The sequence below is a fragment of the Natrix helvetica genome (genome assembly GCF_964273705.1).
Source record: "Natrix helvetica genome assembly, chromosome: 7".
Lineage (NCBI taxonomy): Eukaryota > Metazoa > Chordata > Lepidosauria > Squamata > Natricidae > Natrix > Natrix helvetica.
The window spans coordinates 21969828-21982016 of record NC_138558.1 but is presented as its reverse complement, the minus strand read 5'-3'; the positions used below and the strand labels follow the sequence as shown (position 1 = coordinate 21982016).

The 12189-nt window shown below is 41.1% G+C and overlaps 1 protein-coding gene across 1 annotated transcript in view; it reads left to right on the top strand.

The window, feature by feature from the left end:
• Window positions 1-12189, top strand: part of CENPE (centromere protein E) — a 75867-nt gene that overhangs the window by 53490 nt on the left and 10188 nt on the right. Inside the window, exons 41-45 of the mRNA XM_081960011.1 lie at window positions 158-232; window positions 2054-2266; window positions 4326-4535; window positions 8025-8231; window positions 9386-9607. Of these exons, the coding sequence (XP_081816137.1) occupies window positions 158-232; window positions 2054-2266; window positions 4326-4535; window positions 8025-8231; window positions 9386-9607 (927 nt within the window). The remainder of the gene's footprint in view (window positions 1-157; window positions 233-2053; window positions 2267-4325; window positions 4536-8024; window positions 8232-9385; window positions 9608-12189) is intronic.

Here is a 12189-nt window from a genome sequence, read left to right as displayed (position 1 = left end):
CAATTTAGCCATCTCTTTTTTGCAGCCATTCGTCCATTGCAGGAATCAAAGTATTTTTCCATCTTTACAGTTCTATTAAGTATTCTATTTAATTGGACATAATCTGCTCATATTGAGATAATAGTTTACCACTGAGTACATATATTCTTCTTTACAGGAGTCTGAAATGAGTGTCCAACGAAAAATGCAAGACTGCTTTGAAAGCTTGGAAGCAAAAATATTCAGAATAATGGTAAATGCTATCACCATTTTACTCTATTCCCCATTAATTAAATCTGCATTAAGTGGAGTTCTAACTTCTACCATTTCTTTATTTATCAAACATGAACAAGTTAACAAGTATAGGTATGAATATAAACATGAACACAGGAAGTAAATACAGTTAAATGGAGACAGTAGGACAGGGATGATGGTGAGCTTATGCCCGCCCCCTTTACAGACCTCTTAAGAATGGGGTGAGGCCCATGGTAGACAGTTTGAGATTGAAGTTGTGAGGGTTTGAGGATGTAACAACAGAATCAAGTAGAGCATTCCAGGCATTGACTACTCTGTTGCTGAAGTCGTATTTTCTGCAATCAAGTTTGAAGCAGTTTACCTTGAGTTTGTATCGATTGTTTGCCCGTGTATTATTGTGGTTGAAGCTGAAGAAATCGTTAACAGGCAAGACGTTGTAGCAGACAATTTTGTGTACTATGCTTAGATCGGACCACAGGCGGCGCAGTTCCAGATTATCCAAAATTTCAAGCCTGGTGCCATAGGGAATTCTATTGTGAGTAGAGGAGTGGAGGACTCTTTTATCCAGCCTGTTCTCACAGTGACTCAAGTCAATTTCCAGTAATACCCAATCTATCTGTGAACTTGTATATTATACCAGAAAACAGAGGAACATCCATTGCAATGCAGGAGCTCTTGATATAGAAAGATGATTTGTAAATCTAGTGGTTTCCTCAGAATAATTGCTACCCCAAGAACTCTTCCCTTGTGCTGCTGTTATCAGGGGTGTCTTCAGATTATGATGTAAAAAAAAAAAAAACCAACCCACACCTCACAATGGCAGTGGTAACAATGTGATCGAAACTCCATTTCTTTTTTGGGAATATTACACTTAAAAGATGGACAGTGTTGTGCCCCATTGTGGCTGCCATTTTGAGATATATATATATTTTTTAAATCACACCCTGCAGATATACTTTTCGCCAGCTGTCTGTGAATGTATTATGCAATGATGGCGAACCTTTTTCACCTCGGGTGCCAATAGTGTGCACACTATTGCGCATGCTCACGTGCCCACCCCCATAAGTTAAGGGGGGGACACGCCATGCCCCCTGTTCATGCCCGTGTGACACACACACATACACCCCACTGCCGTCCACATGTGTGCACAGCTTTCTTAGAGCCTAAGGAGGGTTAAAATGGCTTCCCCTATCCTCTGGAGGCTTGAAACGGCCTATTTTCCCACTTCTAATGGACCCGGTAAGTCCGTTTTTGCCCTCCCCAGACTCCAGAGGATTTCTAGGAGCCTGGGGAAGGGGGGGGAACAGCCACCCCCAAAGGCCCTACAGTGGCTGGAAATGGTCCATTTTCCAACTTGCAGTTTGCACATTGGGTGGGTTTTCGCCTTCAGGAGGCTTTCCTGAAGCCTCTGGAGGGTGAAAAGCTGCCGAAAATCAAGGCCAAAATCAGCTGGCCAGCACGCGCTGGAGCTAACAGGTCAACGACTTATGTGCCCTCAGAAATGGTTCCACGTGCCACCTGTGGCACGCTTGCTATAGGTTCGCCATCACGGGTATAATGTATGTTCTGGTGAGGGGGAGGATTACAGCAAGGACAAACCTAATATTCAACAATGTTGAAGCTTGTTCACATGAAAGCAATTCAAAAAACGCACTCTGGTTGATCAAAACATGTTTCTTAATAGCACAAGATTGTGGTCTTTTTGACTATGAAATTTTATTTTATTCCTGCTATGACCTTTGTGATTTTTTGAGAAAACCACTGATTTTAAAAGGTGAAAGCCCTGGTTAATTTCAGCCTGTTTCTTTTTTTATTTCAGGAGGCTCAGAAGAAATTTCCAGAGCTGGAAAAAAGATCTGAATATTTCATAAAAGTCTCTCTTCAGATCAAGAATCAGTATGATAGCAAGAAAGCCTTAATAACCAAGTGGCTTCCTGACATTTCTCGCCAGGAAGCCAATAACATCAAAAGGCTTCAAATAGAAAATGAGCGCATAAGTAACAGCCTCTACAGCTTGTTGAACAAACTTCAGGTACTAGCTTTAAATAGTATTTTGTATCACATGCTAAACTATTAAGTGGTTTGTTTAGTTTTGGTGTAAATTTTGTTTAGTTTTGTAAGTCGAGTGGATCTCGACTTACAACTATAATGAGGTCTGCCCATTGATGTCATAAATTGTGACCGCCATAAAACAGATGATCACATGAGAGACCCGATTTTAAAGCATTTTGGGGCAGTTCAGTAACTCACCATGGTCATTAAGTGAATCTGTGGTCAATAGGTGGACCCATTGTTGTTAAGTGAACCCATTGTTCATTAAGTATAAGTATCATCTTTATTGTCATTGTACTTAAATGCAGCGAAATTGGTTATAGGGCATTTTTGCCTGAATCCAGAAGTTAATGCTAAATGTGATAAATCCCAGTCATGTGACTGTGTAACACTGGAAATGTCTGCAAGCATCTGAAATGTGGCCACACGACTGCAGGGTGGCCACAGCCATCAGAAGTTCACAACAGGTTTGTAAGTACCATTGGGTTTTGTCTGTGGTAACTTTCATCACTATGCAACTGGTCATAAATCAAGGACTACCTGTATCTAAATCTATCCTTGGGGGTTAAACTAAAATCCATGGCTTAGTGGGCCTTACAAACTCAGTAAGTCACTAACAGAATATGTTAGCTTCTGTTAGTTCTTTTGTACAGTTTACAGGCAATCCTCGACTTGCAACAATTGAGCCCAAAATTTCTGTTGCAAAGCAAGACAGTTGTTAAATGAGTTTTGTCCCTTTCCTGCCATAGTCAGTGTATCACTGCAGTTGTTAAGTTCGTATCACAGTTGTTAAGGGAATCTGGCTTCCCCATTGACTTGGCTTGTCAGAGGTGACCACATGACCCTGGGACACAGTAACCATTGTAAATATAAGCTAGTTGCCAAGGATCTTAATTTTGATCACATGACTATGGGGATACTGCAATGGCCATAAATATATTGTAACTTTAAACGGTCACTAAATGTAAATACGTTCAAATTTTAAGGAAGATCTCTCTTATATCAGAGCAGAGGTCTATCTAGTTCAACCTTCCCCAGCTTGAAACTCCTCCAAAGAGGAGCACTTCAGCTCCCAAAATTCCCTAGCCAGCAATCCTTTGTTGAGAATTTCAGACAATTGTCTATATATCTGGAGGGCACCCAGGTGGGGAAATATTGATCCAGTCCACAATTCTGTTTGTAGACTAAGTGGTTTTTTGGGGAACAGTCAATTCTGCACCTCCGGAACAAAACAGCACAAACTCTCTTCAGCAATGGGTAGCATAAGATTCAATAGAAAAACAGGCAAATAGGGATGGTAAAGGATCCCCTCGCACATACGTGCTAGTCATTCCCGACTCTAGGGGGCGGTGTTCAGCTCCATTTCAAAGCTGAAGAGTCAGCGCTGTCCATGGTCATGTGGCTGGTATGACTAAATGCCAAAGGTGCATGGAACGCTGTTACCTTCCCATCAAAGGTGATCTCTATTTTTCTACTTGCATTTTTACATGATTTTGATCGGCTAGGTTGGCAGAAGCTGGGACAAGTAACGGGCTCACTCCGTTATGCGGTGCTAGGAATTCTAACTGCCAACCTTTCTGATCAACAAGCTCAGCCACTGAGCCATTGCGTCCCTAGGGATGGTAGCCCACGTTAAACAAGCCAGGTTTTATGGCACATTTGAGAGCTGACCAAACTTATTGTAAAGTTAAAGTTTGCTTACAGAGTAAAGCTAAAGTGGTCTGCAGCTTATCCCAAGATAAATGACTAAACTCAACTAGATTTTGAGCACTTACGTTCTTTTAGTAATAGTGATAGCACTTAGACTTATATACCACTTCACAATGCTTTACAGCCCCTCACTTCGCAGTTTACAGAGTCAGCCTATTGTACCCAACAATTTGGCTCCTCATTTTACCCACCTTGGAAGGATGGAAGGTTGTGTCAACCTTGAACCGGTCAGGATCAAACTCCTGGCTATGGGCAGAGTCAATCTCCTAATACTACAGTTTAACCACTGTACCATCACAGCTCGTAATTAACTTCTTCATCTTCAACAGTACTTTTTTGCCTGCCTGTGTGACAAAAGAAAAGAATACTACACAAACGTCAGCCAGTACACAAAGGAGCTGCTTGATGAGCGAAGAAATCAACATGCACTGCTAATGCAAATGCAGCAACTTGGAAAGCCTCACTTGGAACAGCAGGGAGCTGTATCCCAGCAGTTTGGTGTCTCTGAACTGATCCAGAGCTTGAATGGTCTCACAGAGGTAATGCTTTTCCAAAGGTTGCCTGTTTGGGGCTGGGGAAAGCGACATTGCTATATCTCCAAGCACCATTTCCAAACCCTTCCCTCATGCGAAAATCTCACACAGCCTCACAACATTTGGATTGGGAAGCATCTACCCCATTGCATAACAGAACCTAAAATATTTGCTATCCTGTGTTGTGGGCTGTGGTAATAATTTCCATCATCTGCTGATTTATTTTTTTTTAATTTTTTTTAAATTAGAAAATGTAAATTTGTTGGTTATCTATATATACTGGATAGAAAAGTATGTGTGTGTGTGTTTTCTGGAGCGCCTCGAGCAATTTCAACCAAACTTGGTACACAGATGACTTACTGTCTGAAACAAATACTGTGGGTGTAAGACACCCCTCGGGGTGTCTGTGTGTTCCAGCATAATTCTGGAACGCCTGGGCCGCTGAAATCAAAAGGAAATGAATTATACCTATAGTATCAAATTACACTACTTTTGACAGTGATAGTGTGCATTTTGGATTCAAGTTTGCGTGTGTGTCTGTGTGTGTGTGTTCCAGCAGTACTTTGACTTGACACTATAAGTATAATTCATTCCTTTTCCTGCCTAATACAAGATTAGCATAAATAAATACCTGGGCAATGCCGGGTTATCACCTAGTACAGGGGTAGCGAATACGCGGCTCACGAGCCGCATGCGGCTCCCGGCCAAAATGAATGAGGCTCTTTGCCTCTTATTATTATTTAGTATACTGTGGCTCGGATCGCGTGCTAAACCCGGAAGTACGGTCGACGCGACAACGCTTGCCTGCGCTCCACCAGCTCGGCTTCCGTTCCCAGCCGAGCTGGTGGAGCGCAGGCAAGCGTCGTCGCGTCGACCGTACTTCCGGGTTTAGCGCCGAAAGGGAGCGCGCGATCCGAGCCTCCAAAAAGTCATTGTATCTTGTAAACCTTGCATTGAAGATAATAGGCAAGCTTTCATGTGAAATTGGCAGTATTCAAATATTGCAATTACACATTTGTATGATTGAACATCTAATACTGGCTGGGGAATTCTGGGAGTTGAAGTCCACCTACCTGAACATTGCTGAGAGTAAGAGATATTGCTCTATATTATTCCCTAATTTATTTAATCTCTATCTCCAACTTTTTTTCCCCGGAGCTGTGAATTAGTAAAACTTTGGACATCACTTTTGATTGTGTTTGCCTAACATATCTGAATGATTGATTTTGTGCCATCAAAGAGATGTGATGGCTCAGTGGTTAAAAGATTCTAAGCTTGTCAGCTGGAAAGCTGACAGCCTGGGTTTGAGACTCAGGTGCCATGTGATGAGTGAGCTCCCGTCCTCACCCTTGCTCCTGCCCACCTAGCAGTTCAAAAGCATGCCAATGCAAGTAGATAAATAGGTACCACTTTTTATGGGAAAGTAACAAGTGTTCTGTGCACCTTGGCATATAAATCATGCTGGCCACATGACCACGGAAGTGTCTTTGGATAACATGGCTCTCTTGACTAAGAAATGGAGATAAGCATTGCCCCCTAGAGTCGGGCTCAACTGAAGAGGAGACGTCTTATTTTTACTTTTACCTATGTGCCAACAAGATGGGGTATACTTAGTATTCATAGGTCATCCTTCTGCAGGGCACTCACACTCAGTTTGGTGGCAACAGTGCCTCAAATAGAAAGTCCATTCGAGTGGCTACAACTGACTGAGCATGTTATATTATGTGTTTAATATATTATTGTTAAAATTATATGCTTTTGTGTGAATGTTTGTCTGTTTTGGCAGGTCACTGCGTGGTGTGGCTCTCTGACTCTCACAGTTTAAAATTTTGGCTCTTTTTGTCGAACTTGTTCGCCACCCCTGACCTAGTACAACAATAAAAACAATAACCATGCAGCCCTCTGGCAACAGCAATCAGTCAAACAAGCCACTTGATGGGATCTATCCCACTCCAGGTTCCCCAGGCCCATTGTAAAAACCAAGGACTTCAGAGCAGTGTCAAAATGGAGGCCAGTCTAATCTCTGCAGAGATAATAATAGCAATAGCATTTGTCTTAGATTTATATACTGCTTCACAGTGCTTTACAGCCCTCTGAGCGGCTTACAGAGTCAGCATATTGCCCCCCAATAATTTGGGTCCTCATTTTACAAACCTCAGAAGGATGGAAGGTTGAATTAACCTGGAGCCTGATGAGATTCGAACTGTCAAATTGCAGGCAACTGGCAGGCAGGCAGAAGTAACCTGCCATACTGCACTCTAGCCACTGTGGCTCCGAGTTACAGTTAGTCTTTAGAGCCATTTCCTGGAGACTCATGTTCCAGAAGCCAATAGACGACTAAGGTTGATACTAAAGATTCTGCCTTTGATCCACCATGATATTGTATGATACCATTCAAAAGTCATGGTCTTTCGGAAGTCAGTGAAGGACTAAGAGAGCCACTGGCTTTATTTATTTATTTATTTGCTATTACCTTTCTCATCTGGATTGGAAAGGAGAAATACTTAGACTTCATGGAAGACAGGTTATTAACAAAGTCAAACCTTTTTACCTTGATGTAATAATAGATGCTGTCAATACTGCTTTTCTTTTCAAGAGACCTCAGGGCAGTTTCTGAGAGAAGAACTAAAAAAAACATACCGTATTTTTCAGAGTATAAGACACACCTTTTTCCCTCAAAAAAGAGGCTGAAAATCTAGGTGTGTTTATACATTGAATACAGCATTTTTTGCCTCCCGAAATCCCACCCCCTTCACCAAAATGGCTGTGCAGAGCCTCTAGGAAACTTTCAGGGTGCTCCTGGGGGCTGGGGAGGGCAGAAATGAGCAAAAAACAGCCCGATTTTTGCTCAATTTTACCCCAGCCCCCAGGAGCATTCTATAAGCCTCCTAAAGGCTATCCATGCCCTTTTAAAAAAACGCCTCCAGAGTGCAAAAACTTTTTTTTTAATTTGCCTCTTCAAAACCTTGGTGTGTCTTATACTCCCGGTGCGTCTTATACTCCCGGTGTGTCTTATACTCTGAAAAATACGGTAAATGAAATCACCATATAAAAAGTTGCATATTCCGTTTGACAAAACCAAAGATGCGCATTGTACATAATTCAGCAGGTGGCCTACTTTGTCTATTATATTTGAGATGGTGTAGCAGAAGAGGGAATTCTAAACCACAGTTAAGAGTTTTTCCTAAAAGTTGTAATTCAAAATACAGCACTTTTCAAAGTCAGTCCTTGGCATGTCCAATTAAAACTTGGAAGGAAGAAAAGAATGTATCTTTTCATTCCTGCTATGATGCCCTATTGAACAGGTGGGAAGATAAATCAGATTAAAAGTTTCCTTTCAGTGCTGTTAACTGAGCTGGAAGGGTTAATACTGCCTCTTTGTTAAGAGGTTTCTGCATAAATTTCTTGCCAGTTACCGTGCTGCAAAAAAAAAAAAAAAAAGTCATGGTGCATGTCTTGACAAACCAGATCATCTTTATGAATTTCTTGGCACAGCAAATTTCAAAAGACATTTCTGAAATGGAAGAAGAACTTGGTAGCACAGAGGTTATGTTACAAGAGTTGGAACGTGAGAACGTAGAGATGGAACAGTATTTGGAACGGTGTTCAGATCATTTTGATTTGCAAGGCTTTAAGGCAACAATAAAGCAAAACATTGAAAAGTTTCGGTCCATCAATCAATTTCTACAGCCCAAAGCTGAGGTACGAAATGCAGGTTTAAAATGTGTAGCACAATATTATTGTTCGTGTTTTTTTTTAAGACTGCCCATGGAGATAAGGCTGTATATGTAGTTGCGTGTTTCTTATAGCTTTAATAATTCAAAGCAACTTAGATTATTGGGCATGTTGATGTACAGCCGTGATGGCGAACCTATGGTATGCGTGCCACAGGTGGCATGTGGAGCCATATCTGAGGGCACGTGTAGCGTTGCCCTATGTCAGCTCCAGCGAACATGTGCAGGCTGGCCAGTTGATTTTCGGCCTTCCGGGTGGCGGGGGAAGGTCGTTTTCACCCTCCCCAGTCTTCTGAAAAGCCTCCGGAGCCTGTGGATGGCGAAAAACGGCCCAACGGAGCTACCGGAAGTCCAGAGGCTTCGGTGAGGCATGCACGTATGTGCGGGGGGGGAGGGAGGTTGTGCGCACATGCATCCTGGGGGAGGGCATTGCATTGTGGGTGTGGGCACACATATGCACGTTATCGCACACGCCCTTTTGGCATCTGAGCAGTAAAACGCTCACCATCACTGATCTAGAGTACTGATGGTTAACCTTTTTGGTGCTGAGTGCCGAAAGCACGCATGAATGCATGTGCGCGTCCCCCAATCCCCAAACTGCAATGTGAGGGCCCCCTGCAAAGGTGCCCCATCCCCACGCATGTGCATGCGTCCCCTGCGCTTGCCCCCCTCCGTGCATGCAACACACACACACCCCACGTGCTCCATTTTGGCTTCCAGGTTGGTGCAAGAGATTTCCAGGGCCAACCCAGGGCACGGTGGGGGCTCACACAGCACCCCTGTACCCTGTTTTAGCTTCCAGGTTGGTGCACGCAGCAGAAATGGAGTAGAAAGATAGGGCGCTGGGAGGGGAAGCTGTAGAGATCAGGGAAGGCTCCACCCTCCATGCATGCATGGCAGAGACCCAAAGACCAGCTGGCCGCTAGGTAGTGCATGCACGGTGGAGGTGGGCTGGGACGACGGCTGGCTCTACATGCCACCTGTGGCATGCGTGCCAGAGGTTCACCATCATGGATCTAGAGTTTGCAGAAACTGTGTTCTAATGTAATTGGATGACTCTTATGTTAGAGGTAGCAATGTAACCTACCTGCCCCAACATCTATTGTTGCCTTTATATTACAGCCTTATTTTCAAGCTAGATCTGCGCTGGAAGCCGTAAACACCAACTACTGCAAAGAGATCAATGCTACTCTGAAAGCATGTAAAGAAGAAACAAAGGAACTGATTCTACAGTTAGATGTGTTAAAGAAAGGACAAAAATCCTGTTCTGTTCCTAATATGGCAGTAAAAGAAGAAAACCAGAACCTAGGATGTAAACTGAAAGCAACAGAACAAGATACAAAGGTGTGTTTTTGTTAAACACTGTTTAGCACCTTAATCTGATGTCTCTATGTTTGCCTAATTTGATTAATGCTTAGTTCTTTTCTTTGCAACTTTTCCTGGTATGCCATTTATTCAATTTCTATTTAGTCTCTGCTTTCCCAAATAGAATAGAATAGAATTCTTTATTGGCCAAATGTGATTGGACACACAAGGAATTTGTCTTTGGTGCATATGCTCCCAGTGTACATAAAAAAACAAGATCCATTCATCAAGAATCGTAAGGTACAACACTTAATGATAGTCATAGGGTACAAATAAACAAACAAATCATACTAGGAAACAATCAATATAAATTGTAAGGATACAAGCAACAAAGTTATAGTCATACAGTCGTAAGTGGGAGGAGATGGGTGATAGGAACGATGAGAAGATTAATAGTAATGCAGACATAGTGAATAGTTTGACAATGGTGAGGGAATTATTTGTTTAGCAGAGTGATGGCGTTGGGGAAAAAACTGTTCTTTTTTTAAAAAACATTTTTTATTTATTTTTGAACAAGGACAAACATTAAAAAAAAAACATCTTCCATTACAAATTGTAGAAAGTGTGTCAGTTGGTTGTAGTATTTCCATGCATCTCTTCCATAGTCATCATCTGCTTTTCATATCAAATCGCATATTTTAAATTCACCTATATTCATGTACATCACAATTATTATATCCCAACCTTAATTTGACTAGAATTGTTTTTACATCCTTTTATATATAATATCCAAAATCTTGAATTGGATTATATGATAGCATTCTATTAAATCTTCCTAAGATCATCCAATCACAATACATCTTTATAACATATTCTAGATAAAGCTTTTAAACCTCCTCTCATAATCTCCATGTGTTGTGTACATAAAATTTCATATTATCAAGCTAATATATCTATATGTATTGTTATTATTATTAATCATTATTTAACTATAGCTATTGTTGCTTCATTTTATACATACTACCAGTAAACTAAATTTAGCTTAGTTTTTATTATACATTTTCATTGCATCAACCTGTATCTTTCCAGTAATAGTACGGTCTTATATCTCTTGCCATTTGTTGCATTAATTTTCTAGTTACTTTCTTAATAAATCTTGTATAAACTTCTCTTGGCAACATGTTGTTCCTTTCATATCTCATAAAAGCTTGAAACCCAACATCTGTTCTTTCCATCAGTCTTTGGTTATCGCTAGTATTTCTGTCAAGATTTCTCTCCTTATCTCCGTCAATTTTTCTCTTTTCTTCTGTGCTTTGAAGTCTGAGGTAGAGTTCCAATCCATCTATCTCCCCTTTCCATATAACGCTCTTGCCATTACCAACCATGCTCACTTTGTTGTCAGTATCCACATTTTTCTTATCTCTTTGCTCATTTTTTTCTTCCATCTTTTGAACTCTGTCCTCCACTTTCTTCATTTGGTAAACATCCTTAGTTTCTCCATGAGATTTTTCTGTTTTGTATTCCATATTCTCCAATCTCTTTTCAGTTCTCTCTGTCACAACTAATAGATTTTGAATTTCAAACATAATCATTTGCAATGTTACAGTTTCTTTTTCCTGCTGAGTCATTCTTTCAATTTTGCAGACACTGCCACTATAGGGTTCAAGGCTATTTTAATAAACTTCAAACAGGTTCATTTATTATCTTTCAAGTCAAAATGTGGTCTTCCCTCCAATAGCTAGCGATAGAACTCCCCAAAAGCACCTGTATAAACAAGTTGTGCTCTTCCTACTATCACTGTCAGTAAACAAACTGAAAGAACCTTGAATCTCAAGTGATCAAAGAGAAAGAAGAAAAAGCAATGTATCCAGCCTCTAAGTGGCAATGTAACTGCTTTTCCTCCTGTTGTTACAACCCTCTTTATAATCCTTATTATCTTCTTTATATTCCAAGCTTAAGAAAGAAAACAAACCCTTAAATGGAGATCAAAAACAATCCAATCAAGCATTAAAAAAGAAGGAGAATTTTAATCCATAGATGTAAGCAAAAGTGAAAAAAGAAGAAGAAAGAATTAATCCATTCAGTTTAAAAAATAGGGAGCCCCTGCAAAAGTTCCATCCGTTAAAAAAAATAGAAACAGGATAACACACTAAATTCAATGCAGATCAATCTCGCCGCCTACAGTCTTCTGTCTTCAATCTTAATTATTTTTTTCTTGGGTAGTCTCTTCCTCTAATAATAAAATATCCTCACCAATTCAACACACTTTCTCTTTCCACTATCTTCCCATTCCGGAGCTGTCCCAACTTCAGCAGCTTCATTAGCTGCATTTCTGTCACCTGAAAAAAAAAGGCTATTCCTGGATCTTTCAGGAACTTTGCGATGTCCCTGAGATCAGCAGGAGGTGCCCTTCTCAATCACCGTCTCTACGGGACGGTTGAGGTCCAAATGGACCGTCCAACGGCAGAAATATGGTCTGCGATCTCGGAGCACCAAGATCGCACGTCGCGACATCAGCTCTCCACCCGGGAAAAAACTGTTCTTGTGTCTAGTTGTTCTGGTATGCAGTGCCCTATAGCATCATTTTGAGGGTAGAAGTTGAAACAATTTTTGTCCAGGAT